Genomic DNA, 26486 nt, shown 5'->3' with positions numbered 1-26486 from the left:
AATATGCGGTAAGTATTTATGAAACCATTCAAAAAACAGTGTGATATTTATTACTTGAAAACCAATGCAAAAAAAACAAACGTTATGAGGATTTCGAGAAAGAGAAAATTTAAGTTAAATGCTGAAATAGGAGGGAAATACTAGAGCAGGTGGAATAGTTTACGTAACTGTGAAGTGCTGTGGACCAAAACGATCAAAGTTGTATGGACATAAGAAAAAGAATATGCACTTTGCAAAGAAACTTTCAAAAGGAGGAAAGAATTGATGACAGGGACGTTGAGTATGGATGCTGAGTATGGAAGAAAAAGCTAATTGAAACTTTGATATGGAGCGTAGCTATGTGCGGCGCGGAAACGTGGTTATTGAAGCAGGAGGATATACGTAGACTGGAGGCTTTTGAAATGTGGGTTTGGAGAAGAATGGAGAAAGTGAAATGGACAGAGAAGAAAACAAACGAGGAAGTACTTGGTATGGTGGGCGAAGAGGGGGGTTTGTTGGGAGCAATCCTATGGAGGCAGGAAAAAGAATGAAGGGGGTATTGATCGGCAATAGTGGGATGTTGAAGACTGTAATTGAGGGGAGAATATTAGGCAAAAGAGGAAAGGGAAGGAACAGGATAGGGATGTTGGACGGGATGAGGGGAGGAAGAAAGTACTTGTGTGAGGAGATTGAGAGGGGCTTGTTGTCGAGTAGGATGTTGGGTTTTGTCTTGTTAGGAGAAGAAAGAGAAATACATATTTGTTTGTTAGGTTCCATCCACAACCTACCTTAACCGGGAGTTAACCTACAATAATAAAAAGTAAACAAACGAGCATGATGGTACTGTTGGACAGAATAATTGGAGGGAGGAAGTAAGCATAATTGTTGAGGGGTTTATTGTAAGGGTGGTTGTTGGGTTGTATTTTTGTAAGAGGTTGAAGGGAATCGCCGCTGCACCGTTTGGTGGCTTGTGTCCGTCATAAACCTTCCTTAACCGGTAGATTACCGAAAATATTATTAAATGCTCATGGATTTGAATTGATTATAGACTTTGACCTCGTGAAGCAAAGGGGAGCTATATTAATAAAACTTTATAATGACAAACTGAGGACATTGTATTGAAATTGTTTCAGAAGATAGGGCGGGAATAACTTGTGGATCGAATGTTAAATTACAAATTACATTTATTACATAAATTGCTTAAATAAATTGGAAGGATGTGTGTGGCGATAATGTTTAAAATTTGCTAGTAACCCACCGTACTTCGGTAAGAGAGTACGTAATAGAAATGGAGAGATTAAGGATGGAACAACAATAAAAGAAGCTCAATGTTTTGCTTGAGGCCAATCACAAGGGAAGATTTTGGGAACTAACGTCTCGTCAACAAGTCGCAATGAGCGCAATGAAAATATCTAGAGGAAGGAGTGCACTAGTGTCATTCCTAATCGCTTATGTAGTTAAATGAGGGCAATGAGAAGCTATCGGAAGGGATCGAAATATGAAGGTTGACGTACGGAGAAGGGGTAACCATGCGGCAATTTGCGGATGGTATTGCTGCGAAGGACAAAGAATTGAAAAGGGCCCCGTGAGGGACGATGGAGGGCATTTCCTATGCGAACAATTATTGTCCTGCGATTCATGTGGCAGCGATTGCGCTGGGCTGCCAATGCTCCAATTAAATTCATTTACCTTACCACGGTGCAAATCCCCTTGCCGCCCAAATAAATTCAGTCTTCTAAGATACGCCATGTTCTGATTTTTCCGAAAAATTGAATTTCAATCTTCGACAAATTCCAAAGAAACTGCGGGAGATGCCGCAACCGTAACTTTTAACGGAGTCATCCGCTGATGTGCATTTCAATGGAACAATTTCAGAGTGTAAAAATCAATCCCAGTCAAGGCGAATGATTTTTACACTCTGAAATTGTTGCATTCAATCTTCGAGTTTATATGGGTCCATCGCAAGCCTTGGTCATTCTCCGATTTTAATCTTGTCTAGTTTTTCAAATGCGCGTTTTACAGTTATTGGTCAGTGTTTCTTTTGAGTTAGTCAGCCCCAGCTTATAACTGAATATCCATCGAACATACGCCCTTTGCGACCTTTGAACTCTGCGCCGATACCGTGGCGATGAAGGGAACTCGATTGCTCGCGAGAGAGGAGAGTTCGCCGTTTCCTCACGAGATGGTACTGGCGGTTCCGCCAGGCTCCTCTCCGACTGGCGTTTCCTTCGCTTCTCTTTGCGACGACGCTCGACGGGCCGATTCTGAGGCGGATCAACCGACGCATGTGGGTTTGGGTTTAATTGCCACATGTGCATTGTCACTAGCCTCATTTTGATTGCATTTAGACAAATTCCTCCGACATTTCCTTCAGAATGCTGAAGTAACTCAAACAAAGACCGCTTTGGCAAGTTAGAATGTAATAACTTGATAAAGGAAGGCGAGGAATTCTGATTGAGTGCAGATACGTATATTTTTGAAACCCTAATGTTGTTGAATTTCATACTTGGGTGTTAAAGCAAAGTAGAGGCGAATCTTGGCAGTCATGGATGTCGATTTTCGTAATGCTATATTTTTATGATTTATTTTCGTTTGTTGTTAGTTACTTACCATTTAAAAATAAATTATTATAATGAGGTAATCTACCGGTTAAGGTAGGTTTTTGGATGGATACAACTAACAAATAAATATTTTGTGAGTCCTAACAAAACAAAATCCAGCAACCTTACTCTACATCCTAGTCCGTCTTCATCTCAGAGTACTTCCTTCCTCCCTTCATCCCGTCCAACTTCCCTATCCTGTTCCTTCCCTTTCCTCGTTTGCCTAACATTCTCCCCTCTATTACAGTCTTCAACATCCCGCTGCCGGTCAAAACCCCCTTCATCCACTTTTCCTGCCTCCATAGGATTTTTCCCAACAAACCCCTATCTTCGCCCACCATAACAAGTACTTCCTCGTTTGTTTTCTTCTCTGTACATTTCACCTTCTCCATTCTTCTCCACACCCACATTTCAAAAGCCTCCATTCTACGTCGATCCTCCTGCTTCAATGACCACGTTTCCGCGCCGTACATAGCTACGCTCCATATCAAAGTTTTTCCGAGTCCCTACTCAAAGTCCCCGTCATCAACTCCCTCCTCCTTGTGAAAGCCTCTTTGCCTAGCGCAATTCTTCTCCTTACGTCCCTACTACTTTGACCGTGTTGGTCCAAAACACTACCGAGATACGTAAAATGTTCTACCTGCTCTAGTTTTTGCCCTCCTATTCTAATGTTAAGCTTAGCCTTTTTCTTTCTAGAAAATCGCATAACCTTTGTTTTATTAATATTGATTCTCATCCCATACCTGTCGCACCGAATTTCCAAATCACTCAGCAATGCTTGCAACCCCTTGGCTGACTGGCAAACTAAAGCTTGGTCATCGGCAAACCTAACTGATTTTACGAATTCCCCGCCGACTTTCATTCCTACCTCCAGTTCTTCCCATGATTCTTTTTTTAATCATTTCCTCCACAGATGCGTTGAACAGCATCGGTGACAATGGGTCTTATTCCTCTTCCTAACACTACCCATCCGGAATATCCGTCCCCCACTCGCACCTGAGCATTCTGGAACATGTACAGGTTGCGGATTAGCCTTCTGTGTATCTAATCTAATCCTATTTTCTGCAATGCATTTATGAATTTTTCCACTCTATCAAACGCCTTTTCGAAATCTATGGAACAGGAAAATAAGCACTGATTGTATTCGATATTCATAAAAAATATGAAATTCATATTCGTTGTATTTTTCAGGTTTCGAATAGGCATACAACTAAAAGTATTATTAGTATGTTATGGGGCTTGGAATCGAAATACTAGAAATAAATCAAACGTTGGGACTTATTCGTCAGCCATAGAGAAGACGTCAATGCTCTCTCCTGGGTGCATCCCCATGGCGCTGCACGGACGTTTCGCTGGCCGGCATCTTCAGGTACGAAGTGGGTTGTAGTCAGACTCTTTGGACCTGAAGAAGCCGGCTGTAGTGCCAGCGAAACCGCCGTGCACCTTTGACGACCAACGCGGAAGCGTGCCAAAAATCTTGTTTCCTCTCTACATTTCCGTGGAAACCTTCGCTTCACCCTTAGAGAAGAAACTGTTGTAGGCAATATTTGCAAACTGCGCGAATTTCGTGGCCTTGCGCGGCAATGGAAACGAGAGATATCTGTGCGACTGAGCATTAATTTTTGCTATTGCCTTGTGAAATATTAGATGCTGTCGATGGCCAATGATGGAGAAGTGGGAAGACATGGGATGAGGGGAGGGTGAGGATTGAGAGGAGGGGCATGAGGGTGTCTCACAGAGTTGGATCGTTCCCGGGAGGATCTTTGGACGATTGGTGCCCACAGGTCCAATGATGGATGATGGTGGCACTTTCACAGATTTTGAGCGATGCCTGACAAGAGGGGTGCTCATAGGGGCAGGGAGGGATGTGGTGCCGTGGAAGGGGAGGAAGCGAGAGGGAGAGAGAGAGAAAAGGCATTTGAGGACTGATCAAAGTAAAAGGGAAAGAGGAGTGAAAAAAGAGGGATTGCAGCAATCGATGGAAAGATTATCTTGGTCAAGCAACCTTGATTGTGGAATGATTGTGATCTGTAGTACACAATGTGACCTCAACAGGTCACTTGAGAGGGTTGGGGAAAAGATGGGAGGGGGTTGGGTTGAATCCGTGGGGAAAATGGGAAGAGACCGTGAAAGAGTGAAAGTGAATCCGCAGAGGCTAAGGAGAAGGTCCGCGGGACTTTTAAACGTTCGTGCATCTGCGTGAAATCTGAATTGGTTGGTTTTTATGAAATATATTAGACAATGCTGGATGTTTCACGTCTTATCGATTTCAAGTCAAGTGGGCTGAACCTTCCTTGGCTCTGTCGAGATCTTGCCTTATGCTGTTTCGGTGCATTTGTTTTGTTGCCAGAGGGGCTCTCAATTTGGCAGACTGCTCATGGGTAGGAGTACCATCTCCTACGCTTGGCGACGCAGGTTTTCTTTTTTTTAATTTGTGTTTAATCCAGAGAAAAAAAATTATGCTTTGTAAAAGGAGAAGGGCTAAGGACGGATAGAAATTAGTTTTGAGACTTGATTAGTTTCTTGAAGATTCGGCGTATCAATTGGCTGGTGTGACGAGGGTCGATGGCTCTGTTGCCTGTGCGTTGGGAGTTCCTTGGAAAAGGCATATTTATCTATCTACATGTACACACCCTGCGAGTTACCGCTAGGGTGTGTGGCGGGGATTTATTACGCACCAGGTGTATATTTTCAAAAATTTAGTTTGTCTCAATCTTTAGTTACCATACATTAATATTTGAATTATTCAAATAATGTAGAGCATGATTACCAAGTCACATGCGCTGCAGTGTCGGGAGCGAGACACTCCTCCACGCATCCGACACGAGCTCAAGGCGACATATAATGATAGGTGGATCGAGTACTAGTATTTAGGGGAGGCGACCGACAGCTGAGGTCATTTGCGCCATAGGGGATGGACAGGAAAGAACGACGGGTGGAGAGAAACCCGGCGTCGGCATTAGCCTACTCTTTAACGAAAAGCGCCAAGGGGTCCGCAGCTTAACGTCTCATCCGACGGACGGCGTACTCACTAAAAGTGCCCTCCACAAAGCACGTCAAGTAGAGATCGAGATACCTCTGAAAAATATTCAACACCGCCGAGATTTGAACCCGGGCCCTCTGGGTGGGAAGCCAGTATGTTAACCACGGCACCATCTCGATCACCGATACATTAATAGAGAGGAGGCGCTTTAGTAAATAAAAATGAAGACGGAATTAAAGTTTCTTTGGTTCTGGATGGAATCTCGGGGGTAGATGGCGTGTTTTTGGGTTTAATTTTTATTTAAACGCCTGGTTTATGAGAAGGATACTTGGTAAATGTGATGGAAATGTCAAAGAGAAATGTTATCATTCGCTGGTTCGGCCTAACTTAGAACATGTTTCTAGTATTAATGGGATCCTCACGAAATTGAACTGGTTGCCGAATTGGATCGCGTGCGGCGTAGAGGAGCTAGATTTGTAAAACGTTTTTATGATAAACTTAGTAGCGTATCCAAAATAATAGAGCAGCTAGGCGGGGACTGACTCACGGAACGAAGGTTAAATTACAGATTGAAGCTCTTGCATAAATTGGAATGATGTCTTTTCAGCACTGATGTTGGAAATGTATTCTTACCTCCATCCTACCGAAGCAGCAGAGTTCTTGTCAGTAAATTTATAGAGATTACCTGTAGAACAAATATATTTTAAATGTGATTTATCCCGCAAACGATAAGGGATCAGAATAACTTCGTCCGACCGCACTATGGGGGGAAAAGTGTTCTTGTGTCATAAGGCATTCTGGGGTGCAATCACCCCATGCCACACGCTCAAGTTGTGGAACAAAGTGTATCATGCATCTGTGAAGAAATGGATACAGCGATATGCAGGAGCCGAGCAATGACATTGAGAAAGGGCGGCTTTGACAATATGAGCTAGCTAAGTATTTTTGTTTAACAACCAAATTAAATAACTCGTTAGTGGCATCCGTCGTTTTTAAATTATGGTGTTCCCTGTTTCGTGTCACGCCCGACACGAGGGGTGTCGCGCCCCCCTGGCCTACGCCGCATGCAGGACACCCAGTCGTCGCCATGCTTGTGGTGGGGGTGGGGCCCCGACCAAAGGCCCCCCTTCCCCACCCCCTCTCGCAACTCGATTTGAACGCTTTTTCCGTGTGATCGATGGTGCTGCTCTAGCGTCCGCTTCGCGAGTTAATTCCGAATGCCTCTTCTCCCGATCGCATTTCCCATCGGATCGATCGATTGGCCATTGCGAACACACTTCAAAGCGAGCGCCCCTCGGAGTGCCATGGCCCCTCCACAGAGGGAGCGCGCGTTCGTCCCTCCGGAAGGGGCGAGACTCCCACGGATGGCGAGGGTGGGAGAGGTGTCGCCTGAAGAGGTGGGTGGCCTGCACCACTCAGTGTCGAGGTGCTGCTTATGCCAGCGACACCCAGCCGGTAACGAGATGTCTTTGATAGGTGGTAGCACCATCGAAATCAGTTGAGGGCGCATCTCAATAGATGGCAGCACAAGCCGACACACTTTGCTACGCCCTCTACTGGAACGAGAGCGTCTTCGAGCGACTTTCTTTGCTTTCGGCGACCTGTGAACAAAGATTCCTTAAAAATACAAAAGAGAACGATAAAGCCCTTCATAAAATAGTGGATAAAGATTTATTTAGAGAGGAATACGGACGGATGTGATACAAATTCAACAAGTAGCTCCGTTAGACGATGTGCCATGCAGACGTACAACACGGAGACATCTGCACGCTTCCCAAGGGATCAGTATTTGTCGTTTGCTTATTCCATCTGAGGTTTTGGTGCCTTGTTCAAACAAATGCTATGCACAGCGTATCTACACTCAGGAGAAGATAAAAATACGATACAATTTTGTGTTTTTCTGGCATTGTTTGAGTACACCCCAAAGGCGAGTCTCGAGATTTTCCGTTAAAAATAAGACTTCTAGACACTCCATGGTGGTCGTTGTTTGATTCAAAACTCACACCGTATCCTTGCATTTCCTGTAAGATTTTTATAAGAGTAAGTTACCTGATAATGTAGGCACTCGTAGCCCTGACCAAAACATCAACGTATTAGAAACGTATCATTTATTGACGAGGGAACTCGGGGGAAGAAATAAATAAGTAAATACGTTAGTCTACATTTAACTCCTCCCACCCGAGTGAAATTTCTCTTCGAAGGATGAAATATAATCTAGCCAATATGCATGATTAGTATATCATTTAGTTGGCGAGGGCTTTCGTCTCTTGACTCAGCAACACCATTGACAACAGAGCGTATGAACATCGTTTGGGGTGATCATGCCATCAAATTGTTATGCTTACCTTCACAAGTATTTTCAAAAATGAAAACATTGGCAACCTGATGAGGGAAGTAGCATATCACGTGGTGCCGTACTTCAAATCCCATTTCTAAGAATATTTGTAAAAAAGAAAGCACTTTGAGCTTGTTCTTGAATTCTCGGAAATGCATGCACGCCTCCTTTCGGTGCGAATACCGACTTTTGTTTGGGATTCGCCAAATAACATTTCCACGAATTCTATTCACACGTTTACGCGGAAGATGGCCCTCCGGCCCGCCGTCCGCTCAAGGATGCAGGCGCCACCCGGAGTGGAGCTGACGCGGACGTGGTGGGGTCGGAGTCGAGCGCAAACCCAAAGGCGAGTCGATTCGAGGGCAAGGCCCCGGGGGGTCCGAGACCGCCACGCCTCTCCTCCTCGCCCAAGCGCATTCACCGAGGACACGCCCTCCTCTCCCACCCCGGCGTCGTCGGCCTTTCCCGCCCATTTTAACGTTTAACCTCGCCGTTTTCTTTCTGGAATACCCTTTATGGAACCTTTCTCTTATTTACATTTAGGGTTCTCATCCCATTTCTATGGCCATGGATACCTAATGCACTCTGCAATGCTTTCAACCCTGTCGCTGACTGACAAACTACATCTGCATCCGCGCATTGCCCCGCAAGATGGCGCTCTCTGGCAGTTTGCGGGGTATTGTGTAGATGTTGTGTGGCGGGGGGTGTTAGCTCACCATTCATGCAAATTCATGTCGGAGCGTAACGTGGTGCCGTTATAGAGGTTTCGCAAACCAACGATTCGCACACCGCAAAGGCTGGAAGCCAACTGCCATCGGCCTCCGGGCTCTCCCGAGACTCCCCCCTCCCTCTAATCCAGCCAGAGAATCCGCCGCCTGTCCGTCCGTCAATCCGGGAAAAATAAGTCATACTACTTTTGGGACACACCTAGTATGTCTACTTTTGTACTAACAAAAAGATGTTCAATATCCGATCCTTAGCTTCTATTGCTACGAAAACATGGAGTTACGATTTACGTATATTTTGTCAATCCCCATTCGTTTGAGAGTTTTCTGGGTGTTCACTGAACGGTTTCGCAAAGATTCATCGGTAACACTGGCACTTGTTTTATATTCACCCGGACGACTGTTTTTCTCGTTTTTTGAGGCGCTGATTTTTTATTCCTTGAGAGCTATCAGTCATTTTAACGCTCGTGTTTGTTTTATTATTTTGGGGATCTGAAGGAACCGAATGCGCCGGATTTTGTTCTAATATTCCCAAATGAATTACCTCTCCTCTTACCTCCCAACTACGCTAAGCCCTGGGGGGGGGGGATGTTTCGAGCATGGGGTGAGAAGGAAGGGTGGAAAGAGGCGCAGGGAATAGGAGATGAGGGTGGCGGGAAGATCGAGAGTTGGAGGGGGGGCGTGGCGTGGCGTCAGGAAGAAGCACGTCGGGTGAGCAGGGTTGAGGAAGGCTCTTCAGATGGGGTATGAAAGCGGGGAGGGATTTCGGAGGACTGCAGGATTGGCGGGTGATCGATCAACCGGAGGAAGTCCGCGCGAATCCCAACGCATAACAGTTTTCATTTTTTATTTCACGTTAATCCGAAAACAGCACTTGAACCTTTACATCGGAACTTCAACAACTATACAACGGAGACAATTACAAAAACCTATGCCCTTGGTGGAGGAAAACCCACCAAGAACCCCAAGGCGGGAATTGAACCCGCGACCTCTAGGTTGGCAAGCGAGGACGTTTCTCCGCCGCCATCGGACCCGGCAAAGCCTCCCTTGTTGAGTAGATATCATCACATGGGGAGAGGCCCGCCACTGGTCGGGGCGCGGAAGGCGGGGGCTTGGGCGGGCGTCGGCCGCCTCCGGGTGTCCGCTAATTGCGAAACCACGCATCATTGTCTCCGGATACCCGTTTGCCTCCAGTGGCGAACCCCCCCCCCCCCCTTGGCCCCCCCTGCTGGAGCGGGGTGCCTCGCCTTTCGATAAGCATCCTGCTCTCATCTTCCAGTCAATAAATAATTAATATTCATGGCCTCTCCGCCACGGCGCCAAGTGGCTGCCTCTGCAACCTCACTATTTTATAACGTACTCAAGCCTGTTTTTGCACGATCAATGCGTTTATTTGCACCTTATAAACATTTTTGTTATTTCACGTTCGTGATTAGCAACCCCTGTGTTTCGTCTTATATCCTCCAAGATGGTGTCCCTCCAAGGGGTTGGCCTTTTCTCTTTTCTCCAACTCAAGGCCATCGAATTCACCATGCTCATCTTCGTTTCGCCATCTTTCTTCTCCCTACTTTAACCTCAAGTAGCAGTAGATCTTTCTTGTATTACCATGTAGGTATTATGTTCACACCCTTCTCCTTAATGTATGCATGTTAATAGAGTTCAATGTAATCCTATGTCCTCTAAGACCAGTGTGTATAAACTTACGTCGATAATCTGTGGAAGCGCAATCAATAAATATTTGTCGCGTATTTATTGGCCCATTTTGAGACTTCGCATTGAATTCTTTCCTTGCTTCGTGGACTTTTAAGTATGACATGATTCAGTGTTGATGGCTCCAATCGTTCGCGAATCCATTGTTGATTTATCTTCAACGAATGCCAGCGGTAATTGGTGCCACTAGAGGCTGTTTTCCTGCGTGTGCTCACCAAAACCAGGAATGAGTGGATTTGGATCCTTGTGTTGTGTAATTACCAGTGGTGATTCATCGACGCGAGAGATTCTCGTAGGCCAACTGTTTGTGTGTGAACCAGTTAATGTCTGGTGGAAGGAGTGGTGGTTCTAATGAATGGTGGGGTGAGGGAGGAGACGCTCCCTCTTCCCATGTGAACCTCCGCATCCCGAGTGTCAAGCTCCCCGATCTTAAGTGGTGCTCTCCGCGTCCCGCCAGCACATTGCTTTTGGGCGACGAGGCGGTGCGCCTATTCACCCCAAGGCGGTTCGGCTAATGCCGAACATCATCTCCTCCTCGAAGCAAGTGCACTTCGATTTCGACCTAATCAAATGTGACTGCACCCTAATTGGATGCGGGTGAATACATAGCGTTTTCACCCATGGATCTCCGCCTGCTCAAAATGTTGCATTATATATCCTCACAACCCGTCTCATGAAGCCTGGCTCTTTCACGCCGATCCGCACAGATCTTCTGATGTGTGTGCCCCATGGGTGGTTTGATTCCCTTCGACGGCCTCTGTTAATGGTTTGATGAAAAACCACTTATCCAGTGGGTCACTTTCTCGTTAAAACCATAACACTCAAGTTAGTGTACCGATTTCTCTTGAGAGACTCTCGGAGGCTTTCTTGGAAGTCTAAAAAATACAGCAGCCCCCCATTGCGTATTCTCTTCCCCAGATTCAAGGGTATAATGGCTGGAAAAGATGAGTTTGTTTCGGCGTGTTTGCTTTTTTGCTGTCTGTGAGAATTTCGCCATTTGCGACCTTATAAGAATTTAAAGTTGGACACTTCCCTTGCATTTCTTTAAACCAAAGTGATTTACTGGTATCCTCCTAAATATTAGCGTGTCATTCACCGATCAACAAAGGACACCCCCTGTCTCCGTGGGGCAGCGTCCGATTCGTGCGCCGTGAAGAGATGCGCTCGTCAATTTCGTGTCGAACTCCCCGTCGCGGGGTGGTGCCAGCATCCCCCGGCCCCTTCACGCGACCAGCTGGCCCTTGAACCACTTTCGAGGTCGCCACCCCCGGTTGTATGGACTCTGGCCACCCTCCGGAGTCAGCGTCCTTGGCACGCGTGAGGGTCTAGGTCGAGACTTAGAAGGAGGTCACCCGCGCGCCTCCTTGGCACGCATATTTATATTTCCCACCCAGCGGTAATTTTATTACCCAATGTATTCGAAACGAAGCAAAAGTTATGCGGTGTGTGAGAAAGAGAAAGGCTAAGCTATTGATATTTTAGATCATTTACTAGATCGGGTGGAGCAGCTGACGTAATTTTTGTCTTGGACCGAGATGATCGAGGCATAAAGGACATAAGGATGAAAATTGCGCTAAGGAAATAAGCATTCACGGGTAATATAGAATTGATGAGAAAGGCGTTGAGTAAGGATGTCAAGAAAAGGCTCGGAAAAACTTTGAAATGTAGTGCAGTCATGTACGGCGCGGAAACATGGTCGTTGAAGCAGGATGATAGGAGAATAGATTGGAGGGTTTGAAATATGGTTATGGAGAAGAATGGAGAAGGTGAAGTGGACCGAAAGGAAAACAGACGAGGAAGTGCCGGGTATGGTGGGCGAGGAAAGGGGGTTCATCTGCATCTACTTATTACCCCGCAAGCCGCCGCAAGTGCGTGTGGCGGGGGGTGTTAGGGCACCACCCGTTAATAAGAAAAAAACCGCATGCAATAGCCACGAAGTATACAGTCCAGAAACAAAACATGCTGCACATTAATGCAAGAACCCTTATACCCCACACACATGCAAACACTTGAACTACATCTTACATACACATGCACCTTAAAGTATACCTAACAGCTTTGCAATGTTTAATTTTCTTCCGACTTGTAAATTCAATGTTTTTAATATTTCTAAAGTGACTTCGGTTTCTTACTATTATGATTTCTGATTCTTCGGGGAAAGAATGAGTATTTGAAGCTATCCATACTGGAATCTATCTCCCTTATTTTATCTTTGTGGTCTGATTTACTGAAGTAGTGTGGGGCCAATATAATTCCTTTAGTGTCATAGTTAAACTCGTTTGTTCTGAACCTTTCAAAAAAGTCTGTGCCTCTTCTGTTCTCTTCGTATTTCGATTGGCTCCCAGCTTAATTCCACTGAAAGACCTATCATACTCGTTTTCTTATTACAACAGTTGGTCGCTAATCTGGCGGATTTTCTCTGGACTTTTTTTTTTGCCAAAATTTCTCCCAAGGATCCCAAATGCTTGCTTCATATTCCAAATGAGGTCTAAAAAGAACAAAACAACACCTCTCTTTAACTTTCTCATTACATTTCCCCACCACCCGTGTAATGAAGCTGGGTTACTTTAAAGCGGATCCGCATATTGTCCTAATATGTGGTCCCCATGAAAGGCGTGGTGTTAGAACTACCCCAAAATACTTAACTTGGTTGGCCGTAGTTAGCACTGAACCCTCTATTTCATAGTTTATGTCCTGTTCGCCACTTCCTTTGTTCCAAAATTTCAAAACTGCGCATTTGTCTACTTATATTAAGCATATCCATGCCTTGCACCAATCCGAGATTGAGTCTAGGTCTCTAGAGAGTAGCTCGCGATCTAGTTGGCTCCTTATTTCCCTGTACGTACACCACCGTGTCGTCAGCTAATAATCTGAGATGGCTACTAGCGTGGGCACTTCAGTCATTAATGTATACTAAAAATAGAATACACTAATACACTTCCCTGGGGGACTCCTGAAGTTACATCTTTATCTGTGGAGCACATCCCATCGATGATGCTATTGGTTTTCGATTTGACAAGAAGTCCCTAATCCAATTTATTATTTTCTCTATGGTTCCATAGTATTTAGTTGTGGATTGTTGGGAGAACTCCTAAAGAGACAGGAAAAATGCATGGAGGGCGTATTGATCGGCAGTGGGATATTAAAGATTGTGAAAGATGGGAGAATGTTAGGCAAACGAGGAAAGGGAAGGAATGGCATAGGGATGTGGGGCGGGATAAAGGTAGGAAGTACTCAGAGATTTTGTTTGGAGAAACAATGAACTCAATCGTTTCCATCCATAGTCCATCTTAAACGGTAGAGTACCAATAATAGGTGTGCATAGATGGGCTCTAACGTCTAAAGGAGTTTTGAGCATTACCACTGTTTGGGATATTTCTTCGTGTCTGGCGAGGGTTTTCTGGAATGACCTTCGCTGTCCCAGGATGCATGGTTCTAACAGTCTATGGATATTATCTCTGGGATTTGATGACGCGTCAACATGGAGAAAGCAACTGGTCGAAGTAAAAGGCGATCTTTGAGCGGGTGTTCGCATATGATTGCTTCTATTTCCATCCACGGGATGTGCTTCCCCGTTGCTGCCTCGGAGGGCTGTGGGGAGGCGCCTCCTCCGTATCCCTAGCGCCCTTATTAGCGCCGGAAGGGCGACTGGTGCCCCAGCCTTGCCTCCCCCCACTCCCTCGCTCGGCACCGTGAATTACGGGGCGAGGAGCAATTTCCTCTTCTGGCGAGCGAAAGGAAATGAACTCCAGTTTAAAAGTGCTCCCCCAAGGAATCGCCGACCCTTCGCCTTCTTGCCAGAGGACGCACCCTCCCATGGGAGAGTGCAGGGGTGGGACGGGGTGTCCCTGGCAAGGCGGACTCCGTCGGGGAGGAGCGGTGATTATTTGCCGGGCGAAGGAAGGGTGAGAGCGGGATGGTGGGCTCCGAGGGAGGGGGTGACTGCATTGCGCTCCCCATCACACTCAAAGACACATTTGTTCCTCCCGCCATTGTTGCTTGGAAGCTAACCTAAGGAGTTTCAGGGTGAGCATTAATATCTGCGGAGCGTATAGGATACCTGAGGATCGTTTGGAGTTGGAAGGAGGAGTGAAAAGGTGAGGAATGAGGATCGTGCGTACGTGGCGGAGTGGAGGACGAAAGAGGAGAATTTCTTCGCTGGATTTTTCGTGTCGGGCGAAAGTGAATGAGAGTGGTATCAGCGGGAACAGATGCAGCCGTGGGGTGAGTGTGTGGGAACGCGGACACGCAGCCATCCAAGTTACTCTCCAATAGAAAAGAGCGACGTTTCGGAGGCTGTGCGTGGGAGAGGGGACGAGTATGTTGCGGGGGCGGGAAAAGGCTGAAACGCCGGTTCCCTTTCCTTCATTTCGCAATGAGTGAGTTTCTTCACTTTCTCTTTTGTTAACCTTCCTGTCCACATCACCATCTCCACACCCACGTTTCAAAAGCATTCAATCTACGCCTATCATCTTGCTTCAGTGACCGTGTTTCTGCGCCGTGTTCAATTTCCATGCCATCAATTCTCTCCTGCTTACGAAAGCTTATTTTCCTAACGCAATTTTTCTTCATATGTCACTATTACGTTGGCTATCTTGGTCCAAGTATTCCCAAGATTGGTGGAAAGCTCCGCCTGCTGTAGTATTTGTCCTTCTATATTCAAATTTAACTTATCTTTTCTCCTTTTCGAAAACCTCACCATAATTGTTTTTTGCATTGATTCTCACCCTATCGCTGTCACACTGATTTTCTAATTCCCTCAGCGATTCTGGCCATCCCTTGGCATACTAAAACCTAATTTAAGTGATCGTCCACCGACTTTCATTCCTGCCTTCAGTTTTTCCCATGCCTCATCAATCGTTTCCTCCTCCCTGCCTTACACCTCTTCCTAACACTGCCCGTCCGGACTCCCCGTTCCCCACTCGCACCTGAGCAGTCTGAGACATGTACAGGTTGGGGATTAGCGTCCTTCCCCTCCAATCTAGTCCTATTTGCGCAAGGGATCCATTATTTCAACCCTAATCTCTTTATCGAACGCCTTCTTAAATCTGCGAAATGGACACATACATTCTGATTGTATTCCATGTTCCATTTCATACCATTACCTCCATTAAATACTTCATTATTACTGTGGCATCAATCTTGCCTCTCCCGCTTCTGAGCTCCAGTTGATTTTTCCTTGGGGACTTAAGCTGTATCCGGAATAAAAATTATATTTTTGTAGTCCTCACATGCAAATGTCTGTACCATTTCATTTTCCTAAATGTACTTTCTATCTCATCGTCAAGTATGCCTGGACCTAAATTATCTTCATCTGCGTCATGTTTTCTTCCTATTTGTAAGCTTGCTGGCCTAAGTTCTTTACCATACAGCTGCACCCCCCCCCCCCCGGCGCAGTTCTGGCACACGGTTAATGAGTGTAAACGGCCTAGCGGGCGGCGGCCGCGTGGATCATAGGAGTCGACAGCTGCTGCGATCACGCGGAGTGCAGTCGAAACTAAAGGACGTTCCGTGGATTCCCTCGACTGTCAGCCCCCCCCCCCCCCACGGGACCAGCCTTCCCTCTCGGTTCCCCCCCTATGATTCATCTCGGCCTCTTACCACTGGTTAGCCTGCTACATATGCGAAGGGTATATGGGATGAGGGAAATGGACAAACCTATTGGAAATCGCTTTATTATTCCACATAGAATAATGTCGCGTACGTACAGTAGAGCATCATTAGTACATTAAATCAATCAGAAATTGACCCCTAGACATTCTTGAATGCATGTTTACATGCCTGCGAGGCACAATGCAAAAGAAATGACCGGCACACACACTCCTTCTGAATAGGTTTGCTAATTCCCATTTTGGCCATACTGAAATAATAATAATAATTGGGAACAAATTGAGCAGCTTCAGGCGTGATGTGGTGGAAGTCGAACATAATGAATAACTGATCTTGTTGCACTTTTACACTTACATCAAGTACAAATCATCATGTACCTGATGATGATGTAATAATTCGAAACCCGGTGAGTGAAATAAAAAACATTTATTAAATGGAAAAGTGCTTCAATCAGTTATTCATTCAATAATAATTGGGGGAAGCTATGAAATTACAACAAAAGCCGTGCAAACTAATACATTGCATTGCACCAGCAGTGCCTTGGAGCACCTTGACGCGATTAGACGGGCATGTTCGCTAAAGCACACCCAGATTGAGCACGACCAGACTGACTCCGGGTTCAAGTCGGTAACCTTGCTGGCGGTGTCGCGTCCATCGGCGGGGGGTCGCGGTCTCCTGCCGGAGGAGGTGGGCTTCGGGGCCCTCGGGTGAGGCCAGTCGTGCGCTTCGCATCCGCGGACAGGGAGATGGTGGGGCCCTTTTTCGGGGAGAGTGGTCGCCCCTCTCTCGGTGACGATAGCAGCCCCCTCGCCACTCTCCCTTCCTTCCATCCTCCGCCGACTTCTTTCGTCGGCTGCGCCCCCTCCCGCCCCCCCCCCCGCGAACCTTCGGATCTCAATTTTAGCTCCCACCTCCGCCTCCAGTGCACCCCGCGCCTTAGTCGGTCGAGGCTCGTTCCACTTCTTCCCTTCGTTCGCGCCGAACCCATCCGGCAGCGGAGGCGTCGAGGGCAACGGTAGAGGGGTCGGCGGCGGATAGCTTCCGGGGAGCATACGCAGTGAGGCGTGCGCCCCCCCCTTTCCCTCTCCGACCCCTCGGATTCCCGGTGGAGTGAGGGACGACTGACCACGTGGATCGAGGGGTCATCGGGGCACGCCCCGCTCTCGCCAAGCGCCCCCGCGCGCGTGCCGCCTTCGTGCCCTCGGTGTTTTCGTGTGGCCACAGACTCCGAACGCCCCCGTCCACTATCGATATCCCCTCTTGTCCCACGGGGATCGTCCAACTTCTGTCTCTCTACCCCTTACCACTGGCTGACGAATTGAAGAGTGCGAGCCTACTAGTTCCCTCTCGCGGCGTCCTTGGACTCGTTTCCGTCCGCGGGCGCTGTCGCCCCCAGAGGCGCACGCTGCGGACGTTCCCGTTCCACTTTCGCTCCCCCAAATACGGCCTTTAACCCCCACCCCCCCCCGCACCCGCTCCCCGTGAATGGTCCCCCTTGGCGCTTCTGAACCTCTCCCTCGCGGCCGCACCCCGCTGGCGTGTCCAGAACGAATCATGCACCCTCCGCCCTGACCCCCCCTCCACCACCGCCCTTCGACCCTTCGCGTGCCTAACGGAGCTCGTGAATGGCGAGGGCCGTCTCGAAGGGCAAAGTGTTACCATCAGGAGGTGCTCGCACCTGGTCGCAACGCAAATAATTAATGTATGCATGCGACAACGGCCGACTATGGCGTCGCGCACAGTGTCATTCCTCCAGCATTTGCAATTTTGAAGTCGCATTGAGACATTTTATTGCCCGCGGAGGGGCAGTTGTGACCTCGGCTATGCTTGTACCAGCTGACAGGCAGAGCAAGACACAATCCCCTCGGCCATCCAGTCAGCTACACATCTCCCTATGGACCATTCGCTCAAGATTCTATGAAAGGATCCGGGGGTTGAAGTTGAATGCCACTTACATTCATAGAAGTGTTTGCCGAGGAAGGTTGCTGTCGTCATTGGGAAGATCGCCGAGTGCCCGCCCTTTGATGCCCGCCTCGCGTCGCCATTCCGCGCTGTCTTGATGCGCACCGCCGCACGCACCCTCTTCCCTTCCTCTCACCTTTGACCCGTTCCCGTGTTGGCGTGGCCACAATCCGAATACAGGCCTGGTCGCCTGGCTTCTCCATTCCGGCCCTCTCAGGGGTGGCGGCCCTGGTTCGCAACCTCGCCATCATCCTGACACCAGAAGCGGCGGCGACATGTTTTGGATCGTCGCGATAGCCGTGGTCACTCTCCTGGCCTGCTACCAGCTGTGGGTAAGTGCGGCCCACGGGGACGGGGGTTGCGCGGATATGTGCTCGCCACACGAGAGTGGCAATGTGCCAATTGGGTGTCCCACGGCCCCTCCCAACATTGCAATCGGCTGCGTATTCCTCTTGGAACGACACGTCTGGGCGGTCAAATCGTTTGTTTTCTTCTGGTCGCCGCCGTTTCTCCCCCCCCCCTGTCGCTACTACCCTTGCTCCCCTCTGCCGACCTTGCCCTCACGCCTCGCCGTCCTCCTGCACCACTTTCCGCTCACTCCCCCATCTACAACCCCCCTCTTATCCCCTCCTCCCCCTCTCTCCTCCCTCCCACTCTCTTCTCCGCTACCTCTTCTTCGCGCCCAAACCGACGCTCCTCTCCCAAAATACCCCCCCCCCTTTGCTCTTGTTCGGTCGAAACCTTCCCGAGACTTATTTGCTGGTTGGCGCCTGCCTCGTGCTGCTTCAGTCCCAGGTGATCAGGTTATTTCCATCATGTCATTCCATCGAAATCCATTGAACGACGATGCCAGGGGGATCTTTACGCTCATCAACACTTCTTCCTGTTTTGAATCAATTCCCGCCCCACGAGGCGTGTTAACCGCTGGCAGCAATCTTCGCTGAGCAACTGTTTGCCGCAACTCCATATGTATACATACACACATAAATATATAATAATTATATATATATGTATATATAATAATTATATATATATATATATATATATATATATATATATATATATATACTCATATATACAGAAACAGATATAAGGAAAAGGGATAGGAACACATATAAAGGACGAACACAATAGAGGTGGGGAAGGCGGAATCGAACGGATCATTTCCTTCAATCCGTCAAACATCCTTATCCTATTCCTGACCCTCCCTCGTTCGCCTAATATTCTCCCCTCTATATCTCAGTCTTCATCTTCCCATTGCTGATAATTATGCCCTTCATCCATTTTTCCTTTTGATTTCTTTCAACCATCCCTTTTTCTCGCCTATCGCCTCCAACACTTCCTCATTTGTTTTCCTTTCGGTTCATTTCACCTTCTCCACACTCACGTTTCAAAAGCCTCAAATCTAAGTCTATCATCCTGATTAGGGGCCATATTTCCGCGCCGTACATATTGTATCTACGCTCCGTATCGAAATTTTTACGAGTCTTTTCTTAGCATCCATAATCAACGCCTTTGTCATAAATAATTCCGTCCTTCTAGGGAAAGCTTCTTTGCCCGATGAAATTCTTTTCGGCATGTCCCTAATACTATAGTTAGCTTGATAAATATGATTGAGAACATTGATTAATATGTTTTAAGCATAGAAACTCTCTGAGAAAGTCTGTGCAACAACACCGCCTCCCATCAGAAATACATGAACCTGCTGCACGACTCTCTCAGGAAACACTGGTACCCTGAAATACAACGGAACAATATACTTCTCAAACCGTCAACCCAATGTGCTCCTCGTCCCAAACCAAACCGCCCTAATGCCTTATCACCACATTCTTCCCCGGAGCCCACAAAATTTAAAATTTCCCTTCCCAATTATTAATAACGTAGGTACACATCACTTTTATTCCCACATTGTCCCTTGGCTTCGTTTAAATGCCCGTTGAACTTGCGAGATATCTTCAAGTGGACAGCACCACCTGCGGGGACCCCCGTCTCTCCCCCGCCCCTGTCCGCCCCTTGCAACCGCCCACGTTGCAATTGTTGTCATCTTATCAGACCCTCCCCCTCACTTAGTACCAACTCCCAAACCCGAGGGGGACCGAGATGGTGCGGGGGCTAACGTACTGGCTTCCCACCCAGAGGGCCCGGGTTGAAATCCCGGCGGTGTTGAATATTTTTCAGAGGTATCTCGATCCCCACTTGAGGTGCTTTGTGGAGGGCACTTTGAGTGAGTACGCCGTCCGTCGGATGGGACGTTAAGCTGCGGATCCCTTGGCGCCTTTCGTAAAGAGTAGGCTAATGCCGACGCCGGGTTTCTCTCCACCCGTCATCCTTTCCTGTCCATCCCCTATGGCGCAAATGACCTCAGCTGTCGGTCGCCTCCCCTCAAAACTACTACTACCCAAACCCGAGGCCACTTGAACCTCAACAACCATTATATACCGCCTCTCCTATAACTTCTGCCCTGCCTTCTACGTGGGCGGATGCATGACCACACTTTCCCTCCGCATGAATAACCACCGCTTTTCCACCAAATCTCCCACCATCCTTAATTATACCATCCCTACTCACACTGATCAACACAACCAAACATTTGATGATAGTTTTTTGCTTACCCACTGCCCTTTCCCCTTGTGTGTGTTGTCTATTTCTCCTTTGGTGGGTGAAACACCCCCAGGTGCCATCTCTTAGCCAAAGAATCGGGGCACCTGGTGACATATAAAGACCAACAGATCTCAGTGTAATCTACGTTTCCTCGATAGCTCAAGTGGTTAGAGCATCTGCCCGGCAAGTTGAAAGATCCGGTGTTCAAGTCCCGGTCAAGGAAATATTTTACGCTCGTGATCTGTTTGATTCCGCCTTACCCACCCCTCCTGTGTTGGTGCTTTATATGTGTTCCTATCCCTTTTCCTTATATCTGTTTCTGTATGTATGAGCATTTATTGTTATTATTATTTATGTATCAATTTCCATGTGAATGAATGTGTATATATATATATATATATATATATATATATATATATATATATATATATATATATATAAAATATGTGTATCAATTTGGCTCTAGCGATCAAAAACAAAAGCACAGAAACACACACAAAGAAAGAACACTCACCTTTTCGAATTTTTGGCGAGCAAGCCATCTGTCTCAAGAAAGTGAAGGAAGGAACTTCGGAGAAGGTTGTAACAAAGGTTTGCGAGGGGAAGAAGAGTTGAGAGGGGAATTTTAAGAAGTGTGGGAGTAATATGGAAGGTGTTGGGAGCGGAGGGGGGATGAAAATATGTGAATATCGGGGTATTTAATGTCTAATATTAATACCTGGTTCATTTCAGGAATCCAGAAGCAGGATAAACGACTGCTCTATTGTTTTGAGTTTGAGTGGAGGGTCAGAGGGTGGTAGGCATGCTGAAATGGATAACATTTATCAAAGGAAACCTTTGCATAAACGACTTCTAAAAAAGGCCTCCATTTTTTTGCTTAGTATCCGAAGAGAGAGGCGATCAGCTGAATGGGTATCAATGAGAGCGCGGGTGATGCCGCGCTTTCACGGTGGTGTACACTCAAGCAATGCTCTCGAGATCGATGTATCGAAGACGGATGATCACTGCGCCCCTTTCTCTCCGCCCTTTCATTGATGCCTTACGGAAAACCATTTGCGGGTTCAAAGAGAGCGTTTGGCTGAGAGATTTGGGTCCGAGTGGTCGCGGGGCCTACGCAGCCCCATGCGCGACTCTCTCTCAGGGCATTGGTTTTTTCCTCGCAAGTGCTGCCGTTGTTGATGCGGTTTATCTATTGTGATTTGTCTAATTTAGTTGAATGCCTCTTTGTTCCTAATCGACCTTGCACTGACCTCTCCCCGTTCTTCTCTTTGCAGCCGACCATCTTTGGGACCGTGGCATCCGACCAGACGCCCAAGGATGGAACCAGTAGAAAGGTGCGTCTCCTCTCCTTCAACCCTCGAGAGGTCACCACCCAACTCCTCTCTCTCCACAGCTGCGTGGTTAGATTAAATACGGACTAAGTTTGCACATAAAACATGTACATAAAGTATTACTTGGCCGTTTAAGAATCTGATCATGCAATTTGTTTTACCATTTCATCCACTTTTCGAGAGCACATTGTGTGAGTGAGATTTCTTGGCAGTTAAGAACTCAAGCGCGACACTTGTAACTCTGAACATTCCTTTGAAATTTCCTCACAATCGCCAACCCCCGCCTTGAAAATGGTTGTGGTTATTCTGTTGTGGCGCACCTGTTAAAGTGAGCGATGAATGGTCCGGAATCGCTCCAGATGCAGAAAAGAATCGTCATTAGTTAGAAATGTCTCAAACTGCAAGCAGTGAGTCACAATTTAGCGCTTCAGATGAGGGACGAAGTACAAAAATGTTCACAAGAGCTATTGAGGTGCAGCCATCCGAAGTAAAATGTTCAATATAATAAGAGGAAATGTAGTGGAATAATGAGGAAAGTAATCTTCAAAGAATTGTTATCAATATTAAATTGTTTTCAAAGCAAACTAGAAAGAGAAAAAGGGGAGACTCTTATGACTAAATTGAGGACTTTTGCTTGCTCCAATTGCTTCGGTGTCCTCCGCCGCCCTCTAGGCCCTGGAAGTTCGATTGCGGGTGGAAATAACTCAAATATATGCTCTGGATGAGAGCCGTGGTTTATTCCTGCGCGTGTCAACGCAGGCTTCCGTTTGTTCAATTCAGGTATGCATGTCGAATTGTCGCACGTGCTTCTGTTAATGGATTCAACTGCGCAAATGAATCACCGCGTGAACATATTCCTAGGGATCGTGGCTGGCCTGGAGTCAGCCACTCCACTCCTGGAATCTTTTCTGGAGAGATTGTCGTGTGCGCAAAACATTTAACGCCGTACGAGTCATCAATTGAAGAAAATCCTAACGTTTTTGTATCGAGAAAATTTTCATTTAAATGGTATTTGTAATTTTATAAGTTACAGGGAGACTGGAATTTTTACATATATGGTATATACTAGTAAAAATTGAGTCTTTCACTGCAGATTAAAATTAATCTAGTTGAGATGTTGTACCTACAAATGTCGTAGGCTAGCTAACTCCAAGGATGAGGTTGCAGAACAGGATGTAGGATGGATCGTGTTCCCCCCTCCCCTCTCCCCGGGCCGTCTTTGATCCGGCGGTCGTTGAAGAAGCTTCCAGCGAACCCCTCCCTTCCGAGAGAACCTTTTCAATGCTTTCATTCCCCCATCACTTTTAGCATTGAGATCGTTTGTAATAGTCAACTTTAATTTCCATTTTCCACGAAGAGTTGAGGATGGGCATATCAACTTGAAAACGAAATAAGTTTTTCCATCACATGGAGTGCACGGGGAAGAGGTTTTGTCGGCCCTCTCGAGGCCAATTCGACCTTTGGGGGCTCCGTCTCTGTCGTCCCTCGTACTCGCCAATTGTCGTCCAAGGAGTCTTATCCCCTAACCGCTTTGGAAGTGTCCTTCACATGCCTTGACACACGCCCCGCCAACTCCCAAGCCCACTTTATCTGCCCACTTCGAACGTCACCATCTGCCAAGTTGCGTCCCGAGTAATGTGGCCTGATAACTTGGAAGTCGCTCAGTTTGAAAGGTTGCGACGTCCCCTTCTCGGCGTGGGTGACCCGTGGGAATGAGCGTAATTGCTCAAGTGTCATGCCCGAGATGTGGATGGCGTGGGACCACCGCCATTATTCCATTCGAATGGGGCGAATAGGCAGAGAATGAATGGCATTTGACAGATAAAATAGGTTGGAGTGACTCTGGTGCGGGTGTTATATCCCCGTAATTCCTGCTTAAACTTGGGGATGATTGCTCCCAAGATACGCAAAAGAAGTCTGTTGAACAACCCATTATGCTGCGGTCTGTTGGATAATTAATATAAAATCATAGAGACAGATTATTGGCCGGAGGGGTGTGAAATTTCATTTTTCCCCGCACGATTAGTAACCATAATAATCATGATTGAAGTCGATGATTAGTTTGAATACACAGCGCAGTTTGTGAACAATTTTTAATTTTACCCTAAATGCATTGCAAATAATGTTCATTGTGCCGTTAAAGTGTAATGTTCGGTATATAGGAATAGATAAGTAATTGGAGTTATAAAATCCTTTGAATGCATCAAGTTGTTACAGATATTACTCCTACTACTCTTCAATACGGAACGCTTCGACCCTTTGCTATTTATTTAGAAGTACACGGATAGACAACCAGAAAGGGGATTGCCACATTTTCTCAGCGTAGCACTAATAGAACCAGTGTGATAGGTGTGGTAGCATGCATTAATGCATTTTAGTTCTCCTTGAAGTGCAGGGCTCAAGTAGCGTACTCGTTAAAATTGGAAGTCATGAACTAGATCTGCATCATGTATTTGGCGAGTCCTTTAGACGAAGATGGGCAAAATACTAAGGACATAAAAAGACTAGCGTAGGTTAAGTAGCTTAGCTAGGAGGAGGGAATTAATGACGGAGATCATGAGTAAATGTTTGAAGGAAAGGAATGGGGATATTTTTGGAATGGAAAGGAAGAAATAGGAATCGCAGTATTACACGTCTCGGAAACTTGGTCCTCGTGGAGAGAGACTGAGGGTAGATAGGAACTTGTAAGATGTGAGAGTGGAGGAGGATGGAGAAAATATCGTCCCGTCGCTGAATGGGCATGCACCCTTGAGGGCTCGGAGAAGGGCACTCAGTCAATGAGGCGCTAAAGGATCGAATGTTCGACGTGGGCGCCGCTCCGCCGGGGAGGGCGGGTGTGTCGACCGCGGAGGGCGCAAAAAGATGGACCACTCCCACCCCCTTCCCATCGCCCTCCACTTTTAAATGGGGTGCAATGAATTAGGAATCATCTCGCTCGCAAATTGAAAACCCTGGCCGGGGTCCAGGTTTCGGGGTCCCGGCCCGGCGTAATAACAAAAAATGAGATGGGGGCGCCCTTGCTAGGGATTCTGCCCCCATCGTCCCGTATTTCATCGCCATTAAAAGCGTCCCTCCCTCCCTCACCTCTCCCCTCGCTGCCACCCACCCCCACCGACCCCCTCCCTGCCCACACACAACGCACGCCGGGGCCCAGAAATCCATCCCGCACGCACCCCCCCCCCCCACAAAACCTTGCCAGATACCGCAGTGTCCTCTCGAATAATTTAAAAAGGTGCATCGCTGATGAGACGAACGTGATTCAACTTTACGCTGCGAGGATGCGTCGCAGTTTAACGCCGCTGCGGGCACGGAAACAAATTTGAATGGCTGAGGAGTAACTCGAAGTGTACGTAACATGTGATTTCGTAGCAAATGGGATGGGAAAATAGAAGTATTGTTAATAAGCGAACAAATACATATATGTTTGTGTGTATACCTATATATATATATATATATATATATATATATATATATATATATATATATATATGTATATATAGGTACGCGTGTGTCAGTTTGTGTGCATATATACCTATATATGCACACAAACTCACACACGCGCACACATATATATATATATTTACATTGCTTCCATTTTCTTCATTCCACTTACTACCCGTGATGGCATTTTCCAGCGATGCTCTTCACTTTTTTTAACCCTTCCAAATAGGATATGATGTCTTTCTCCGCAAAACAGGCGTTTACGTACGCGATAACCTCCTCTTGCGATGAAAATCGATGTACTCCAAGCAAAACTTTGAGGTTGAGAAGTAGCAAGAAGTCGCTGGGGGTCAGCTCTGGTGGCCACGGTGAGTGGCCCAGCTAATCGAAATGCAGTTGGTCCATTTTATCCATGGCGACCGCCGAAGGTTTAGCAAGTGCGTTGTCCTAATGATAAAATACTTTCGACTTTCTCAAATGCGATCATGTTTTTGCAATTTATACCGTCAGGTCTTCAAGTAATGGCGCGTGGTACTTTCCCGTTATTGTTTTACGCAATTCCGTGACTTTCCCGAAAAACAGGCGCCATCACCTTTCCGGCCGATGGGTTCGTCTTCGCCTTTTTCGGAGCAGTCTCAACCTTAGTAGTCAGTCCACTGTCTTGACTGTTTTTTCACCTACGGAGCGCAGTGGTGAGTCCAAGTTTCATATGCAGTTACGAAACGACACGAGCAATCGTCTGATTTGCTTTGCTTTAACCGTTCGAAAAGGGAATGTTCGTTCGAAGGCGTTTTTGGTCCAAGGCCGGGGCGCCCAGCACGCGCGTACTTTGTGCTTCTTTCACTCCTTTTCATCATCAAAAATCTTTTAACAAAGAGAGTGTTGATGGAAACCCGCCAACTTAATTTTATTCAAACTGTTCTAGCCTTAAGATTGAATGTACGATTTCAGCATGGTAATAAAATTGTGCTAGCATTTTAGTTGCTGTCTAAAATCATCTCTTTCGCGTGCCCACCGGTCCTCGTAAAACGTGACTGATTTTAAAATATGCGGCGTGAATCTTCTTTAACTGTTTCCTTGCGTACTGTATCAAATGCAGCCATTCTCGGGTAGCGATATTAAGGACACCTACATCATGTGCGTCATTTATTTCCAAGCCCCAAGGGCAGTATTTCGTTCACGTCACTTCTCTCCTCGCCTATCTCCGAT

At 46.9% G+C, this 26486-nt stretch overlaps 1 protein-coding gene across 1 annotated transcript in view; it reads left to right on the top strand.

Annotated features, from left to right (window-relative positions):
* Nucleotides 1-21926, top strand: part of LOC139687096 (uncharacterized) — a 168148-nt gene extending 146222 nt beyond the window's left edge. The window contains exon 3 of the mRNA XM_071584202.1: nucleotides 21780-21926. Coding sequence (XP_071440303.1) covers nucleotides 21780-21926 — 147 coding nt within the window. The remainder of the gene's footprint in view (nucleotides 1-21779) is intronic.
* Nucleotides 21927-26486: the final 4560 nt, after the last annotated feature.

Source organism: Hetaerina americana, unplaced genomic scaffold (genome assembly GCF_022747635.1).
Source record: "Hetaerina americana unplaced genomic scaffold, ioHetAmer1.1.p SCAF_166, whole genome shotgun sequence".
In the NCBI taxonomy this organism is placed as follows: domain Eukaryota; kingdom Metazoa; phylum Arthropoda; class Insecta; order Odonata; family Calopterygidae; genus Hetaerina; species Hetaerina americana.
The sequence above is the reverse complement of the archived record's forward strand: the minus strand, read 5'-3'. Positions and strand labels throughout refer to the sequence as shown.